General features: G+C 41.6%; 1 protein-coding gene across 1 annotated transcript; it reads right to left on the bottom strand.

The window, feature by feature from the left end:
* Nucleotides 1–12,048: 12,048 nt before the first annotated feature.
* LOC119800163 (granzyme C-like) lies at nucleotides 12,049–15,187 on the bottom strand. The gene is made up of 5 exons (XM_038310260.1): nucleotides 15,055–15,187; nucleotides 13,854–14,004; nucleotides 13,279–13,414; nucleotides 12,856–13,116; nucleotides 12,049–12,256 (listed from the first exon to the last, which is right to left on the bottom strand). Exons 1-5 carry the CDS (start codon nucleotides 15,107–15,109, stop codon nucleotides 12,113–12,115), a joined length of 747 nt encoding a protein of 248 aa, XP_038166188.1. The 5' UTR covers nucleotides 15,110–15,187; the 3' UTR covers nucleotides 12,049–12,112.
* Between the last annotated feature and the right edge of the window lie 1,195 nt (nucleotides 15,188–16,382).

Genomic DNA, 16,382 nt, shown 5'->3' with positions numbered 1-16,382 from the left:
ATAGTTCATGATCCTAGAGAAGCTAAGTAAGAAGGTGAACCCAAAGAAAAACATATATTTATCCTTCTGAATATTGGAAGTAGACAAGATCACCATGCAAAAGTGGGGAGCCTGGGAGTGGGGCAGTGGGGAGCAGGGGAGATGGGGAGAGAGAAGGGAGATGGGGAAGATTGGGGAGAGCTTGGTGGAATGGGATGGGTGAGATGGAGGAAAGGTGGATATGGGAGCAGGGAAGAAGATATCTTAACTAAGGGAGCCATTTTAGGGTTGACAAGAGACTTGACTCTAGAGGGGCTCCCAGGGCCAAGGAGATGTTCCCCAGCTTGTTCCTTGGGCAGCAGAGGAGAGGGTGCCTGACTGACTTTCTCCCATAGCCACACTGATGAATATCTTGCATATCACCATAGAACGTTCATCTGGCGATGGATGGAGATAGAGACAGAGACCCACATTGGAGCACTGGACTGAGCTCCCAAGGCACAGATGAAGAACAGAAAAAGGGAGAATATGAGCAAGGAATCAGGACTGCGAAGGGTGTGTCCACCCATGGAGAAGGTGTGATTGATCTAATGGGAGCTCATTAAGGCCAGCTGGACTGGGACTGAATGAGCATGTGATCAAACCAGACTCTCTGAATATGGCTGACAATGAGGGCGGACTGAGAAGCTAATGATAATGAAACCGGGTTTTGATTCTACTGCATGTACTGGCTTTTGGGGAACCTAGTCTGTTTGGATGCACAGCTTCCTAGACCTGGATGGAGAAGGGAGGGCCTTGGATTTCACACAGGGCAAGGCACCCTGACTTCTCTTAGGACTGGAGAGGGAAGGGGAGGGGGAGGAGGAGACAGAAATTTTTAATAAATAAAAAAAAAAAATTAAAAATTAAAAAAATTTTAAAAAGAAATGAAATCTGGCAGATAGATATGTTCCACTTTGCAAAATTTGGTAAATTAAAATATGTACACCACACCATTGACACTTATTCACGCTTTCAGTGGGAACTGCTTTAAGGTCAGAAAAGGCTGATTCAGTAATCACATATTTATTAGAAGTTTTATATATATATATGTATATATATACATATATGGATATATATCTATATATAAAATGGATATACCTGCACAAATAAAGACAGATAATGATCCACTTTATGTCTCTAGGAAAATGAAACAGTTTTTTGCTTATTATAATAGTAAGCATATTACAGGTATACTACACAATCCTACAAGTCAACCAGTTACAGAAAGATCAACTCAAACTATAAAAGATATGTTAAACAAACAGAAAGAGGTGGAAAATGCCCCCAGAAATAGATTACATAATGCTTTTTTAATCTTGAAATTTTTAACATTATGAGAAAGGGACAAGTGCAGCAGAGAGACAGTGGATAATAGAAAAGTCTTCTGAATTAAATCAATCAGTTTATTTCAAGGATGTGCTGACCTCACAATGGAAGCCAGGAGATGGGCTATGTTGGGGAAGGGGTTTTGCTCTTGTTTCCACAAGAGAAGAAAAACTATGGATACCATCAAAATTAATAAAGATTCGGTTTTAAAATGAAAAAACCTCTTGAAAATGAGAAATAACAGCTCATCCACAATGGTGATAACCATACATATGGTAAGGAAAGGATATAGTGAGGGAGCAGGGTTCTGTTCTTGTCTTTGCAGGTAAGCTTTCATCTTCAAAAATTCAAGAGACTCTGGATGTTGAATTATGACAGATGGAAAAATAGCTACCTAATAAGGATCATCAAGAAAATCAAATATGATTCATACATTTTTACATATATATATGTATATTTATGAATATAGAGAGCTGGTTTTGGAGTTGGACAATGACTCTGTCCTTCTTTAAATCCAAGCATGTTGTTAAAAGAAAAATCCAGAGTTTCTGTCTCATGTCCAGAGCTGTCTGATATGGGACAGAAAGAAGAAAGAATTTAGAAGAGTTTTTACCTTTTATCGTATCTATTTATGTCATTATTGTACCTTTCATTGAATATATATGTCTGTATGTATCCATATAAATAATGTTTAAGTTTTCCACAAAGAATTTTCCTGCAGTAATCTTTGAAGTTTCCAGGAAGAAGATGGGGCCCCACAACAACAGCTCCACCTGGTTGATATGATGTCATGATGCTGATAGTGCTACTGCAAAACCTCTTTTGGGTACCAACAGCTCAAGATGGTTCCAACTTGGTAAGCTGAAATGGTGCATTCTTTTTTACAACATTATGGCCAGACCTCCACCAAATACTCAGAGACTATTTGCAATTATACCAAATGTGAATCTTGGAACTTAACCATTTTGCGTTCACAGGATCCCGTAGAAAGAACATCACCCCCATGACAGCTGGAAGTGATTCCAGAAGACGATGTCCCTTCTCCCAACAAAGTTTTTCCTCAGAGTTAGGGATATCATTTAGGGGTTGATTATAATTGGTATGGGGATGGGGGAAAAATTTATAGGCTCAGGGATATCTTTGGGAAAAAAATTGGGAAATTGGATGGGATAATAGATTGGTATGAGCTTATTCACACTAATAATAATAGTGAGTAATAGAGTGAATATTTGTGAGTTATTATTTATAGGCAATTACATTGGTATAGATTCTTGTATATTGATACAAAGTTAAATTATATTGAATATTGTATGCATGCATGCTTCTACCTCTGCATAAAACATTTTTATATATTGATATATATATATATTTATCTATTGCAATGTACATATCTACCTCTTATCAAGATACTTATACACATTGTTTACATTTGGAGGTCATTGTCCTCATTTATTGCACAATTGTTTATTTTCTTAGTCCTTAAGTTATATAGGTATTAAGAATTATAGATCAATAGTCATCTATGTTTGTCATACTTATAGTAAGATTAATCAGGTTCTTTAGATACATAAAGATTATATTCTGCATAAGCAGATAATCTTCACCCACTTCAAAGAGCTGTAGAATATGGCATTTAAATAACTTAGGGTTCTGTTACAGTGAGACACAGTTGCTTCTGGCAGCACTGATCTATTTCCAAAAGAATGTTGAGCACCGAAGTCACTCCACTTGGAACTTGTTTTCTTCTAGACAAAACTAGCCTTTGGGCAAAGAATTGCCCATGCCTTAACCACTAACAAGATACATAGTATCTGGAAATGGATAAGCAGGACTGTCAAATCTTGCCAAGACATGGTAAAACGGTTTTGAAAAATTTCCTGCCTTTGATAATTGTCTTGTCAGTTATTCTAGACCTTAGCCAAAGTTGGTTACCTCAACATTGCAAATGAGACTTTGGGTGATTGCCCAGGTAGCAAGTTATCACTGTCATTTGTTGCACATTTTGGAAGTTGCTTGACTGAACTTCCTGCTGACTCAAGTAATGAAGTAATCCCTTCTCTAATCTTCTATGGGGATGAAGACTAGATAATTGTAGTTACTTTCCTCTCATTACTTGGCCAAGTTATTTATTATACAAGACTTAAACTAGTTAGGATAGAATATCTGTTCTTATTGTATATAATTATGTCTTGGGCTTAGATACCTCTTATTTAAACAAAATGGGGAGGTGCTGTAGGAAATTTTACAGCTCGTGGTTACCTGCCTACTGGGACATGGCCTTTTATACTATAAATATGGATGCAGATCCTGCACACGCCCCTTTTTCTTTCTTCCCTGGCTGCTCTTTTGAATTACTGGATTGCTACATTTGATCTTTGTTCTCTGTTCAAGCAGAGAATTCTGATTGGTGAGTTTACAGGTGAATAAATAACCATCGAGCTAGTGTGGGATTTATTTTAAGTGTCCATTACACAAGTGAGCTCTCATCTCTGAGAAGGTCCTATAAAAGGCCCATAAATGTCGATAATGGACACGATCAAAAATATTCTTAGGTTGAATGAAGGATTGCAGTTCTAGGCATTTAAATTGAAAATCAGATTTAACATTGACAGATAACATATATGCTGATGAAAATTAACTTGTGATTATACCAAATAGTGATATTATTCTGGAAATCTTGATATCTGTGTTCAGATTTTCTGTCAAATGTAATAGCAAGGTTACGTCACTGTTTACAAACTTGTATTCAGCTGCATTGAAATGCAATTATTTGTCTTAAATTGAGATTACCATAATTCCACCTTCTCCTGGAGCACTTAGGTAAGAAACATGGTATTGAGAGGTTTGTTTTCCCATTAAAGATGAAATAAACAGTCAAATCCACTAAAAGATCAATCTGTAATTGAGTTTTCATTCCAAATTTTGGCATGAATATTGTTTATAACATTGTAAGTACTTGATGTTTTGGTAATGTCTACAAAATGGCCATCTTCCTTCTAAAATGTAAATGATTTCACCATAGTTACCATGAACACTTTTCAGGAATTCCTGGCAATGGAGATGATTTAATCCCTTGTCCCTTATGAAATTCAGTATTGACGATGATCTTTATGATGTTACCCATTTTATAAAGGATTTTGAGTTAAATTTCCTTTTAGAACTTAGTTTGACTTCTTTGACAATTTCATGTATATTTTCAGTGTTTTTCAGTCATTTTTGAACAAAATCATCCCCTCTCACCCCCCACAATTCCCACTGGGACCTTCCTCTTTTTCATAAATTTTCTTGATGACCTCTGCAAGGACACATCATTCATCGTGAATAACGTGTGGTAATTGCACCATTTTCTCTTAATTTTACAAGTTCCTCTTATTTTCTTTTGATTTACATTTTTTAATTTACTTGATTTGCTCATTCATTTACTTATTTTTGAGACAGGGTGTCTCTGTGTATCAATGGCTGTTATGGAACATTCTCTGTAGACCAGGCTGTGCTTTACCTCAGAGACCCAGTTGCCTCTGCTCCAAAGTGTTGGGATTAAAGGCTTTCTTCACCACTGCCAGTCTGGGTCTCTCTCTTTAAACTACCATCATTGGGCATCAGCAGCAGCTGTACTAGTTAGGTTGATTATGGACAAAGAAAACCAATTCGATATATTTTCCACTGCCCAATACCAAAACAAAGATTTATTTTGTGTCTTTCAATGGCATTATTCCTTTAATGACATTAGCTTCATCATCACTACCTGGAACCAAAATGTCAGGTTGGGCTGTTCTTAGCATCAGCACTGCCATCCATCCCCAAAGAATAAGATTTAACATGAGTACTTCTGGTCTCCAAAATTCTTTGGATAGAATGTTTTTCTCAGTTTGTTCTGTTCCCTTGGTTGTAGTCTGGTGAAACCCAATGAGTTTATTAATAAATATACCTCATTCCTTAGGGCATATCAGATCTGGAACACCTTTTGTACACGTCTCAGTGCACTCACTAACACAAAATAGTTTTCATGGTGTGTTTTGTTATATTATTTTAAATATAACCACATAACCACATGTCTAGGTTTTACCACAGAGTCTATCTGACCAGCGGTGCTGGGTCCTTTCTGTCAACTCGACATAAACTAGAAACACCAGAAGAAGAGCCCTCAAAAGAGGATTGACTGTGGGCATGTTTGTGGGGGTACTTTTTGGTTGCTAATGGACAGAACTGGGATAGCCCAATGTGGGTAGTGCCATCCGTGGGCATGAGGTCCTGTGCTGAATAATAAAGCAAATCTTGGGTTGTATAAGAAGGCGAGGTGAACCAGCAGACAGCTTTCCTCCGAGGTTTCTGGCTCTGATCGTGCTTGAGAACCTGCCTACGCTGTCTTCCATCAGTGATGGAGGGCAGATGGGACATGTGAGCCAAATCAACCCTTTCCTGGTCAAGCCCATTGGGACAGTGTTTTTATCAGAGTAACAGAACATAACTAGAACAGGTGTGACTATCTATTTAAATATGTGGTGCTTGTGTGTAAACATGGATGTTGGTGTATGTGTCCCATGCCTATATGAGAGCAGAGGAAGACGTCAGGTTCCTCTACTGTCCTCTGTCTTAGTCCTTTGAGATGGGGTCTCTCCCTGAACCTGGAATAGACTGTTTTGTTGAGGCTGCTGACAGCAAGCATCAGCAGTCTGCCTGTGTCTGCACTGAGGATACAGGCACATCAGCCTCACTCAACATCATTTATGTGGGTGCTGGAATCTGAACTCAGATTGTCCTACTTGTTCAGATAGCCATACCCTCACCATCCTAAAATGAAACTTTGTTTGTTGTTATTGAGAAGATGTCTCTTCTCATTTCCACCACTTTGACCTTGTGTCACCATCCTTGACAGCTGCTATGTTAGGTAGCACAGTTTGCATGTAATGCCTTCTCTGTTACCTCCTTTATGAACACTCGCAAATTCTGAAAGGTTTAACAGAGTCTTATATTTACCTGACAAAAAGTAGCTGTCTGCCCCCATTTCAGTTGAGTGATCTTCTCTCTTTTTTTGAGTTGTATTATATTTTATCATGGTATAGAATTCATGCTGCAATTAGAAATAAGAGATAGGAAACTATAATTATTTCTACTATGAAAATTGAAAAGAAAATAGCAAGGTTTGAGTATTTCAGCATCTCAGCTGTGGGTGCAGTGCAGAGTGAGAGCCAATTGTAAGAATGATAGCTGGGTTGTGGTGTGTGAGGCAAGGTTCTGGTGTGTGTGTTCTTAATAATCAAAATGAAATTCTTACTTGTTTTACAAATACCATTAAAAACCCATTTGGCAGTGTAGATTAAAATATCACTGATAACTCTGTTTGGTTTGCTACATCTCCAGGAGCTCATGAAAATATGATGGTGCCAGTTTGACTGTCCTCACTTGGAAGACAAAACACTGGCAGCATCACACTGAAGTCATGCATGGTTAACAACAGGAAGAATGTTTTAAGTCATTTTTGCTCAAATTCATACCCCACAATTCCAATTCAGACCTTCTTCTTTGTTCATAAATTTTCTTGATGACCTCTGCAAGGACACGTCATTAATCATGAGTATTGTGTGGTAATGGTACTGTCTTCACTTAATTTTATTAATAAGTTCCTCTAATTTTCTTTTGATTTACTTTTTTAATTTATTTGATTTATTCATTCGTTTATTTATTTTTGAGACAGGGTTTCTCTGTGTCTCACTGGCTGCTGTGGAACTTTTTCTGTAGAACAGACTGTGCTTTACCTAAGAGATCCAGCTTTCTCTGCTCCCCAGTACTGGGATTGAAGGCTTTCTCCACCACTGTCAGGCTGGGTCTGTCTCTTTAAACTACCTTCCCTGGGCATCAGCAGCAGCTGTACTAGTTAGGTTGATTGTGGACAAAGAAAACCACTTTGATATATTTCCAATGCCCCATACAAAAAGACTACTTATGAGTATCTTTCAATGGCGTTATTCCTTCAATGACGTTAGCTCCACCATCACTACCTGGAACCAAATTGTCAGGTTGGGCTGTTCTTTGCATTGGCACTGCCATCCATCCCCAAAGAATAATATCTAACATGAGTACTTCTGGACTCCAAAATTCTTTGGATAGAATGTTTTTCTCAGTTTGTTCTGTTCTCTTGGTTGTAGTCTGGTGAAACCCAATGAGTTTATTAATAAATATCACTCACTTCTTAGAACATATCAGATCTGGAACTCTATTTGTACACCTCTCAATGCACTAACTAACACAAAACGGTTTTCATGATTTGTTTTGTTTTGTTATTTTAAATATAACCACATAACCACATGTCTAGCTTTTTACCACACACAGAGCCTATCTGACCGGTGGAGCTGGGTACTTTCTGTCAACTCAACATAAATTAGAAACACCGGAAGAGGAGCCCTCAATTGAGGATTGTGTCCTTTAGATTGACTGTGGGCATGTTTGTGGGGGTACTTTTTGGTTGCTAATGGATGGAACTGGGACTAGCCCACTATGGGTAGTGCCATCCATGGGCAAAAGGTCCTGGGCTGTGTAAGAAAGCAAGCTGAACCAGCAGGCAGCTTTCCTCCGAGGTTCCTGCCTCTGCTTCTGCTTGAGTGCCTGCCTGCCCTGACTTCCATCAGTGATGGAGTGCAGGTGGGACATGTGAGCCAAATCAACCCTTTCCTGGTCAAGCGCATTGGGACAGTGTTTTTATCAGAGTAACAGAACATAACTAGAACAGGTGTGACTATCTCTTTAAATGTGGTGCTTGTGTGTAAACATGTATGTCAGAGTATGTGTCCCATACCTATATGAGTACAGAGATAGATGTCAAGGTCCTATACTGTTTTCCATCTTAGTCCTTTGAGATGGGGTCTCTCTCTGATCCAGGAGCAGACTGTTTTTCTGGGGCTGGTCTCATCAAGCATCAGCATTCTTCCTCTGTCTGCACTAAGGATACAGGCGATCAGCCCCACGCAGCATCTGTTATGTGGGTGCTGGGATCTGAACTCAGATTCTCCTTCTTGTTCATCCAGTGCTCTAACCCACTGAGCCATATCCTCACCATCCTAAAATGAAACTTTAAGTGTTTGATGTTATTGAGAAGACGTCCCTTCTCATTTCCACTGCTTTGCCCTTGAGTCACCATCCTTGACAGCTGCTATGTTAGGTAGAACAGTTTGCATGTAATGCCTTCTCTGTTACCACTTTTATAAACATTTGCAAATTCTGAAAGGTTTAACAGAGTCTTATATTTACCTGACAAAAAGTAGCTGTCTGCCCCCTTTCAGTTGAGTGTTCTCTCTTTTTTTTTGAGTTGTGTTATGTTCTATCATGGTATAGAAGCCATGCTGGAATTATAAATAGTAAGAGAAAAGGAATTATGATTGTTTCTACTATGAATATTGAAAAGAAAATAGAAATAAAGATTTGAGTATTTCAGCATCTCAGCTGTGGGTACAGTGCAGAGTGAGAGCCAATTGTAAGAATGATAGCTGGGTTGTGGTGTGTGAGGCAAGGTTCTGGTGTGTGTGTTCTTAATAATCAAAATGAAATTCTTACTTGTTTTACAAATACCATTAAAAACCCATTTGGCAATGTAGATTAAAATATCACTGATACCTCTGTTTGGTTTGCTACATCTCCAGGAGCTCATGAAAATATGATGGTGCCAGTTTGACTGTCTTCACTTGGAAGACAAAACACTGGCAACATCACACTGAAGTCATGCATGGTTACCAACAGGAGGAGCACACAAATATTCATATTGCACAGCATTAGAACAACATTCTCAAGAAACATACAATATAGTTACACACACATAAACATGCGCTTGTGCATGCAACACACACACACACAAACACAGAACCATAGTAGAGAAAGAGAGAGAATTGGTCATGGTGTGAGTCAAAGCCTGCCACAGCAATGGAATTGCTACACCAAGGCCATATTTTCTAATATTCCCAAGCAGCATCATCAACTGGGAACCAGGTGCTCAAATACATGAGCCTAACAGGGACATAGTCACTAAAAACCAGCAAGGGAAGATGGCGTGGGACACAAATATGGAAAAGAGGCTCTATATTCGCTAAGTCCACAGAAAATGGTGCTTGCATAACTATGACATTAGACAGAATAATGCAGGTATAATGGTATGTATTCACCAGGACTACTGAGAAGACCGGTGTACTTGTGTCTGTTCTGTGTCCTCAGGGGAGTCTTATGCTCTCTGGCTTGCTGGATGCAATGACCTCAGGGAGAAGAGAAGTTGGGTCTTGATGAGTTGAAGCATTTCCTTTCCCAGGTGTAGAACATCAGTACAGATGTTAGGGGAGCTGAATAAACTCTCTGCAAATGGTGAGGACCGGGAGACACATGCACGGACTAGAGGAATCCAAAGCAGTTTGTATTTAAGACATTTACAGCCTCAAATCCACTCTAATATGTGCTCAAGGGAGCAAAGCAGGTGGCTCTGACACCTTCACCATGCAGTAGTGGGAGGAGCCCAGGAGTTTCTCACCAGAGGGAGTCTAAGCATGGGCTCATCTTTTGTGTGGAATAGCAGAAAGTTACTGACCACAGATTAGATATCATTGAGGTCAATTGCTCAAGGAATCCTAGGCTCAATACAGCCTCCATCCCAACAGGTTTGATGCTGTTTGCTGAGTTAGTTACTACCTTTTGGTATAAAACTATTTTATCTCCTCTCTAAAGCATAAACAATAATGGTTTTCAAAGTTATTTTGAGCCATAGAACGTTCTCCTCAATGTAAATATGACATCTAAGCTGAATACAACATGTGACCCTATGATTTTTAACATGCATCTTTCTTTGATTCTGCACTCTTCTTTGTATTTGTTATCTCCAAAAAAGCTGGGTCCTTGGTCTGTTTCCCTGGCACGATTTATTTTCCCATTCTCTGTCAGAAGCTGTGTGCCACCTATATTTCTTCATAAATAAAATCTTGTCTTTGAAAGTTACCTGATACAAATAGAGATTTTATTCCATCTCCCAGAAGAATGAGACACTCTGTCTGGGAGAAGGAGGCATTAATCAGTATCTACCACTCATGTTATCTGTTAAATGTCTGACAGGACAGGCCTTGAGCCAAGACTGCTTGGAATTTTATGATTATTTCAGTTAATTTAAGAATTCTTATTTGTTTGTTTTAGACAGAGTCTTTCTCTTATAGCCTTGGAATCAGACATCTGCCTGCCTCTGCCTCCCAAGTGCTGGATTAAGGCAAGAACATTCTTGCCTAGAAGCTTGTTTTTTAAGCAATGTGAGTCCAACATAGGGAGACTTCCATTTAAGAAAAAGCCACACATTCTTGCTACAGTCTCATGCCAAGAACTTCATAACAATGAGAAGCCCAGGTAGACTTAGGAATTATGCAGGCAGCAGTAACCAAGAATGTAGAAACATCATTGGAATTTCTTCAACTATTTTCATTTCTCTTTAATTCAAGGCCTCCTGATTCATATTTAATTCTGCTTCTGATTTTTGTTTCTGTATATGTGCATTTCATAGGATTTAAATCTGCATACTGATTCTGTTACCTGCTAACTTTCAAATAAATAGAAAGAGGCTATCTTATTTGGGCTATTCTCTAGTTACTGCCAACTCCTGGTGGGGTGGATGCCAATTTTCTGAGTAGTTTCCCATAGAAGCTAACTGCCTAAGGCTATTTGCAAACCTCATACACTTCAGTGTTGACTGATGGAAAAGTAGAGATTTTTAGTCTTTTGCCTTGGGGATGTCAAAGACTGACAGCGACCAAATGACAGCAGGGCACCATAGCCTAAAAGCTTGCAATCATTGAGATGAACAAGCTCAGAGGAGCTCATGCTGCTGAGAGACCCCGCTGCTATGGATGCTGAGCACATAGGGAGGTCGGGGGTGTGAGTGAGCTGACTGTGAAGAGCTTCCCTAGATCTGAGCATGTGGGAGGTGGGGTAAAAGGTTTTGGACACACATTGAGAGCCCTGGCCTGCATGGAGCCTCTATAATGACATTTCTGTCCTGGATATTTGAGAGCCCCCTCCCTGCCTGGTAATGATTAGGCTGACACCACAGGTCTGAGACTCTAATGAATGGGATCACATGTGGATCTGTGTGTCCTAGGTAGGGGGATAAGTGGTAGGGACATGTTCAGATTAGCGTGGACTTTAAAGCATAGACGCTGATAACTCATAAGAGCAGGCAAAAAAAAAAGATGGGGGTGGAGCTAAGAGGCTGGAGGAAACTTAGCCTGTTTCCAGAAGATGATACCAAAATGAGTTCTAGATGTAAAACAGAACTATCTGAAATTGCTATCACTTTAAGGATGAAGCTGTGGGACAGAGATACCCTGCCTGGGAAGGACCATCTACAGTGACCTCAGCTCTGTTTCATATCTCCAGGACCAATGGTGCTTTTCCTCTCCTTTCTCTCATTGACACAGAGGAGGACAAAAGTTCATGCTGAGTCCCACGAAAAGTGACACCCATGCTCAACTATGGCCTTGTCAGAAAGACGGGCACTGCAAAGTGAGACAAGTACAAACAAGGTGTCCAATGCCTGAGACTTGGGGCGATGATGTGTATCGTGTTGGAGTGAGCAGAGAAGAAAAGTAGGACATTGGTCTGCTAAGTACAGAGTTGGTCCCTGTGAATGAGCAGGAAGCCAGTCTTTCAATTCTGCAAAGTGACGTTTATTGACTTGCTGGTGTCCTAGGACAGTCCTGGACTCAGTGTAGGGAAGATGGTGAGTCAGGGAGGGGTCTGGTTTGCTCTGTACTTAGCTGTGTTTTATCATTAACTTTATCCAGGATAGGAAACTTGACACTCTGGTGAAGGTTCCTGGTGCTGAACCATCAGTATAGGTCAAGGACACAATGCCTGCAGCTCTGTTTTTACACACGAGAGGTCCTCCAGAATCCCCCTGTGAATGGAGAAGGGTCACAGAGGACTGAGCTGTTGTTCAACCTAGTCCCAGCCTCCCTCCCATGTGAAGGTTGCTCTCCAAGGTATATGAAATATGTGCTGAGAGAAATGGAGGGGAGGCCTGAGGTCCCTGGGGTTCCCATTCTGATTGTGGATAGGCTTAAGGCTTCACCTCCCTCCTGAGCCTGGCCTCCACCCTTTCTCATTGTGATCCACTCCATATGAAGGTGTGTGGGACCCTCAACTCCAGGCCATTTTTAAGAGACATAGGGACAGGTACGTGAGCCTGATGTGAGCATGGAGGACCAGAACATTGACAAATGTGGGCGTCTGCTTATGATGATGACACACAGAGGGATCTCTGCTTTCTAAAGCCTGGGCCTGGGTGTCAGATAGGCTGGGCAAATTTGCTTTATGCCAGCTGCCTTCACCAAGGTTCCTTGTCACATCTGAGGCTCGAGTTAGTTACTGTGACTGCTGTTGCCAGGGAGTAAGATAATGAACAATGGGGATAAGAGTCTCTCGATGTTTGGTCTCTAGGTTCCAGATTGCTTTTCTCCTCCCATGGAGTCCAGAGAGAAGGACAATCCAACTTACCGTAAAGGAAGCTCGCTTGATCTTTGGGTCCCCCACACAGATCGCAGTGGCTTTGTTGTAACGACCAGTAAAGCGGGACAAACACTCCTGATCCCTCTGGACTGTCAGCTCCACAGCTTGCAATGTATCTGGGAGTTTGCCCTTCAGACCCAACATTCCCCAACCAGCCACGTAGCACACATCCCCTGGCTTCACATGGAAATTACTCATGGGCAGCCTGAGGGGTCTCACAGCTTTAGTCCTCTTTGCCTTCCTCTCCAGCTGTGGGGGAAGAAGAAGGAGAGAGCAGCTCAGCCAAGAGACTGGTTCCTGGGACCCTTTGAAAGCCAGGATGTCAGAAAAAAAAGAACAGAATGAGAGGAGGAGGAGAGGAACAATTTGTGCAGCAAGCAGAGCTCAGAGAGCTGTGCTCCTAGGACTCACCTTTAAGAGCATGATGTCACTGGAGTCATCCTTAAGATTGTAGTCTGGGTGTGGGATGGCTTTAGCCACAGGGATGATCTGCTGGGTCTCCTCCCGGATGCTGATGTTGTGGGCTCCTAGAATGACTCTCATTGAGCTGCAGAGAGCAGAGTGTGGGTGAGAGATGTGGAGTGAGAGAGGACACAGTGCAGGAGCTGCAAGAGGCTGGGTGGGCAGGGTGGGGCTCTAACTGTGGGGACTGAGGAGACAGAATGGGGCTAAGGGTGTGAACCACTGCTTCTTCCTTTACAAGAACACTAGACTCCTGGGAACTTGCTCTTGTTTCCAGGCAATACTCCAAAGTTTGCATTGACTCTTATGTGCACTTTCAACCTCAGCCACTGCTGTAGTCTGACCAGTGTAGTTGCTTTCAACTCAACTGTGCTGCTGCCTCTGAACTCTCACCCTTTGACCTCAAAGTTTCCCTGAAGACAGACTTCCATTGTCACAGCCCTGCCCTCAGTGGGCTCTCACAACTGCATCGATGAGTACAAGATGGAAGTTAGAATTGGAAAAGCATAGCTCCTTCTCCTCACCTTCCCCTGCAGTGAGCAGCTGTCAGCACGAAGTTGTCTTTCACCAGGAAGCCTCCACAGCGATGCCTTTTCCCATCATCATTCACAAATGGAATAAATGCCATGAAGGGGCGGGAGTGGGGCTTGACCTCATGGCCCCCATTGATCTCCTCTGAAAGAAAAGGCAAGAATATGGAGTGTCTGGGAGTAGGAGATGATGTAGGAGGAAAGACCTAGGGAGGGGTAATGTGGCAAGATCTACAGTTCCCCAAGACTGTTGTAGACAGAATTCCTTGCACATAGATTGATCTTTGTTGAATCTGAAGTCTCAGTGCCCTGTACTGAGAAGAGCTGGGTAGGACTTGTCCTCCAGCCCCTGCTCTACAAATACAGGGAGGGACAAACTTCTTTCTTTGTGATGCTAGAGGCCAATGGGATCCTGAGTGGCTCTTGTTAGTCTTTCTCTGGTAATAGGTCTCCAGACACCTCTCCTGTCTTGATTTGCTAATTTCGTCACCTTTTATCCCAAGGTCTTTAGAGAGGGATTTTCTAAAGTTCTCTTCTTCTGGTGCCCATCATATCCTAGGTTCTCATAAATGAATTAGCTGCATGGAAGAATGATTTCTACTTAGCTGGAGGGCTGGTGGCGCAGAGCTCAAGGAAATCAGAGCCTAGGGGATATTGTATGATTCCGCTGGTATAATGGCAGTAGCTGGGGACCTGCAGAAAGAAGTGGAGGGCCAAGCAAAACCAGACTGCAAAGGTAATGGAGTGTACAGCACGGGCATCTTGTCACCCTGGGCCTCTAGATTTAGTAGCCCAAGGGTGGAGATTAATAAATAATGTTAATATTCTTCAACTAGTGTCCTTACATCACTACTGACTGGTCAAAAAACTGCCCTGGGCTTGGACTCAGGTAAAGTTAATGGTATAAATTTAGTAACTTTGCATTCTATGCTACATCTCTTTCTTGGGATGGTCCACTCTACAGGAGACACAAAGAGCAGGGAGAAGCTAAAGCCCACCATGTCCTCTGAGAACACCGCCCTTCTTCAGACCTTGTTGAGGATCTAGCCAGTGACAGGCTTCCAGGTCTTGGTTGGTCTGGGACCTGAGGTTCAGGAAGCTCCTGGTTCAGTGCAGGAAGTTTCTGACTAGAGCTGGGCAGAGACTCCACAGGGGTATTATGGGATGACACCTAGGATACAGGGTGTTCACTCACCTGCACCAGCTCCACGCAGCAGAAGAAAGGTCATTAGAATCAGGACTGGAGCCATCTTCTTGGGAGGCTGCTCGAGTTGGAGGAGGGCAGAGTGGACACAGCCCTTGAAGGATGAAGGAGGGGAGCTCTCAGTGATCTCACAGGCCTTTTAAACCTGTGCCCCTCTGCTATGATTGGCTTTAGTAGCTAAGGAAGTTTCCTGGTTTGGGTAAAAATGTCACTGTCACAACATGACAGCCTCTGAGCTATTCCTGGATAAAGACCAGAAAAAGAGGGTGGTAAGGTTGTGGTTGAGGAGGGCCCGAGACCCCAGGAAGTCCACTGTGCAAGCAATGAGACAAAAGTGTGGCTTTTCTTATCTCTTACATTTTTTCCATCCTGGTAATATCTTTTTTTTAATTTCTTTGGTTTTTTTCTTTCATCTTTTTTTAAAAAAAAATAATGCAAACACACAATTTACCACAAAACAGCTATAGCATTATATATACACAGACAAAGATATACAGTACTTATTAAAAGCTGATACTGCACCATATTTGGCAAGGCAGAGTTTCAGTACGTATTCACATTAACATCTGAGACTTCTGATCATACTGAGGAACTATCTCTTGGAATAGTCTGATGAGTTAATCTTCATGCTCTCTCACTCTCCTATACTGCTAGGGTGTCACAGAGAAATCCCTAAAGCAAGTGAAACATAGTGACCAATGACCATGTCTACTGTCTTGTATAATTAAGTATACGAAGAAATCACAATAGCATGTATTGGTTACCTGTTTACTTTGTATTGGCATTCATCTCTCAGTCAGTAAGGTTAGATCAGCAATGGCTTCCCTGATGAAAACTTCAGTGGATTTCCTACAGTGTTGCTTTGGATCTTTCATAGATAAACAGGAACCTTGATTAGCCTTGAGTGGTTGTTTAGTGGACTAGATCCAGGAGTGAGACAGACAGGGACCCAGCTCTGGAAGAGGCTTCTAAGGACTGGAGTGAGCTGAGGACCTGAGCTTAGGGCATGTGATGGGGAGACTGTGTGAGATCAGCTCTGGGAGTTGAGACAGGCTGACCTTGCCCTAAGAACAGAGGTGTGTGTTTGTGTGTGTGTGTGTGTGTGTGTGTGTGTGTGTGTGTGTGTGTGTTTAAGCATGGACATTCAGAACAACCCCAGAGCACCCTGGGTCCTGTTTTATCTCCACAGATTTCTCAGAGATTTTTTAATTTCCTTTTTTCATATTTGGTATCCATAGAGGCTTTCTTTTCACAGCTGTTAACTGCATTCCAGATATTAATTGGATCTAAATTAATAATCCAGCCCATGGGTTGAAACT

This window comes from Arvicola amphibius, chromosome 13 (genome assembly GCF_903992535.2).
Source record: "Arvicola amphibius chromosome 13, mArvAmp1.2, whole genome shotgun sequence".
Lineage (NCBI taxonomy): Eukaryota > Metazoa > Chordata > Mammalia > Rodentia > Cricetidae > Arvicola > Arvicola amphibius.
The sequence above is the reverse complement of the archived record's forward strand: the minus strand, read 5'-3'. Positions and strand labels throughout refer to the sequence as shown.